The sequence below is a fragment of the Brassica napus genome, chromosome A1 (genome assembly GCF_020379485.1).
Source record: "Brassica napus cultivar Da-Ae chromosome A1, Da-Ae, whole genome shotgun sequence".
Lineage (NCBI taxonomy): Eukaryota > Viridiplantae > Streptophyta > Magnoliopsida > Brassicales > Brassicaceae > Brassica > Brassica napus.
Window position 1 is genome coordinate 23,820,550 of NC_063434.1, and position 3,168 is coordinate 23,823,717.

Genomic DNA, 3,168 nt, shown 5'->3' on the forward strand with positions numbered 1-3,168 from the left:
CGTTGAGGAAGGCATTGTTGATATCCAACTGCGAAATGGACCAATTTTTAGCTGCGGCAACACTCAGAAGAAGACATAGAGTGCCAATCTTAGCAACAGGCGAGAATGTATCCAAGTAGTCTAAGCCCTCCAACTGTGTGTAGCCCTTTGCAATACCATATTACAATACGAGCTCCAGTGAGGAAGAGAGAGTTTGTTACGATCGAAAGAAAATGTATTGTATTCTCTTATCTGTATTTTACACCGTATACATGTATTTATACTCCTTTCTATACCGGTTTACTTAACATACCACCGGTTCAATCACTATAAACTCTAATAAAAACTTTTCAGAATCTTTGAAAATTTTATTGCAGAAAATTAATTAATTCAATTATAATTATCATAAAATATAATTAGAGACTAAAATTAATTTAGCTTTGATTGATAAGCAAAAACTAAAATTATATAAAATTAATTATATTAACGATAATAATAATTTAATTTTTTTAATTCAAATATAAAATAAAATATTATACTTAAATTATGTAGAATGATAAATGACAATCACAAAATTTATCAAATGACCGATGAGATATATTATTATTTATTTTGCAAAACATTTTAATTACAATATGGGTGGATAAAACCATATAATAGTAAAATAACATAATCATTCTTAATTTAATCCATTAAAAATGAAAAAAAAAAACACTCAATGGAAGTACTGATCAAATTCTAGCTTCGACTGAACATTCTCTGCAAAAATGAATGTTACGTAACATTTATGGCAACAAAAAATTTAAACTTCAGGGTTTATCCTTTGGGTTTTTTGGTCTGCAGCAAAAGTCGTAACCGATATTTTGGGACTGGCGGTTTGTCCCGTTCACCAGTATATATGAGGATTTAATCAGCTGCTCCGGTTCAAGGTTGTAGAACTGTAAACCGTAAAGCATAACACGTGAATACGAGATGTTGACTCGAGTGCCGCCGAGCCTTATCCGATCACTTACTCATTCTCCAATTTAAGACCAAGACTTTCGCGTGAATTCTTGAAACTAGAATTGGTACGAGGTTATTATACTATGAATCCAATTTAAGACCAAGACTTTCGCGTTATCAAGTAAAATAGGCATCAACCATCTCCACACAATCAAATGTTATGCAATAACTTTCATATTTATAAGGCGATCACAATATTATTTTTTGCATATAATTTAATGGGCACAAGCTTCTTCAATAGCTGCAACACTTTTCTTCACATCCACTCCCATATTGCAGATATTGGCAAGTGCTCCTGCATACTTCATATCGTATTCCATCTTTGCTCCACATTGATTCTTGAAACTTTTAACCTGTGATGTTTTATTCAGTATATATTTGTTTTAAGGGTCTTTAAGTGGAACACAAGTAACAATAATTGATAAGGGGTTGTTACCAGAGTCTTGTAGCAGTCCCAATCATCTACAACAGGTTGTCCTGTTGTTCTTGTGGAAGTTAAGAGATCTAAGACATCGGTTTTTTTGAGTGAAAGTCTAAGAATCTCTATAATGTTCTGATCGATTTGTTTCCTGTGATTTATTTCCTCAAGCAGATTCTTCTGAGCTTCTTGTCTTTGAGGTGACCCCACAGGAGCGTTTTGAATCTGAGAGATAAATATATAGTGAAACATCAAAAACAGACACATCTTTCGTTTATGTTTCAATCTTGAAAGATTAGGACTTCACCTTCGTCTCGAGATATAACAGAGGGATATCTCGCGCATCGACCTGCGAAAGCAAAGAAACAATAGATTTAGTTCATATAATCTCCCTGGGACCACTTTCTTTCCTTCTTATGGTTAGAACTTCTTATACACGAAAAATCAATAGACCTTATCCCCGTAGTTTTCGTGTTCAGCACCATCATCAGCGCTAGATTCTGTATCAAATAGTTGGGTTTTGCGAGATTCTGCTGAGAAAAGAAGCAGAGCATAAAGAAAAACAAGAACTTGTAAATGACCAAGAAAAGACATTGTCGTAATAAGACTTCTAAAGAACTGTTTTTTTTTCTCTTGCGGTTGATGTTCTTGAATACCGTAGTATATAACTCGTTTATATAGAAAATTTCTTTGAGTCGTTTGCGTATTAAAGTTTGAGTCTGTGGATGCAAAAAGTAACTCATAATATTAAACCCACAAAAAGTAACTCATAATGTTAACTGCTGATGTCAACGTAGTATTTAAATTTGCGTATTAATGTTATTGCTTTTGTTTGCTAGCTTCTTTTTTGAGATAATTGGATAAATAGGATATATATATATATATATATATATATAAATTGATTTGTATGATGGCAACTTTTTTCCTATAAATCAATGAGGAGTTCTTCCTTGTCTGACGAAGTTGCTGCTCTTTTAGACCATCTGTTAGACCATCTCCATTAGTGCCTAAATTTCAAGGAGACAAAGTTGCTTACAATGAGTTCAATGGAGCTTCATTTAGTGGCACGGTTTTCATGGCTTTTTTGACCGATGCATCGATTGATGTCTTGCTTTAAGTGTACTAAGATTAGGAAAAGTCGTTCTTATGGTGGTCTAATGGGTAACTCTTTTGGCAACCCTGGAAGGGTTTTGCCTCAAAACAGATCTTCTTCTTGACAACATTGGTGTTTTGATTGTCTACATGATCATAATCTTATATATTAAAACAGAAGTCATAACCTTGGTTCATGTGTGATTTTTTTTTAAAATGGACCTAATAGACATATTCCTAAAAAGTCATGTTACATTTAATCTCTAAGCTTATCATTTAAATTTTAGGCATACCAAAAATTTTTAATAGGCTATGAATAATTGGATTTAAACAATAGATGATTCATTTGATTTATAGATAGTATAAATTGAATAGATATAATTTAATGTTGTAATATTATACCTCCATATGTTAATTATTTGTCGATGTTAACTTTTAAAATTATAAAGATTTTTTTTTAATAACAAAATTATATTATCTAACAACGATTAATCTTTACTACCTTAAACCAATGAAAACAAATTTTAAACTATATAGTTTATTTTAAAAATTAAACAAAAATTAAATGTTTAATTATTTACTCGATAATATAAATCTATGAAGCGAAAAGTTTAATTTTTAAGAAACTTTCTAAATTTGTGAAATGTTACAATATCTTTGAATATGACAATAAAACA

At 31.2% G+C, this 3,168-nt stretch overlaps 1 protein-coding gene across 1 annotated transcript; it reads right to left on the reverse strand.

Moving 5' to 3' along the window:
- Window positions 1-929: 929 nt before the first annotated feature.
- On the reverse strand, window positions 930-2,820 carry LOC125577080 (vacuolar-processing enzyme delta-isozyme-like). Its single transcript, XM_048737811.1, has 4 exons — window positions 1,853-2,820; window positions 1,707-1,748; window positions 1,418-1,624; window positions 930-1,334 (listed from the first exon to the last, which is right to left on the reverse strand). The coding sequence occupies exons 1-4, from the start codon at window positions 1,991-1,993 to the stop codon at window positions 1,197-1,199; spliced, it is 528 nt and encodes a 175-aa protein (XP_048593768.1). The 5' UTR covers window positions 1,994-2,820; the 3' UTR covers window positions 930-1,196.
- Window positions 2,821-3,168: the final 348 nt, after the last annotated feature.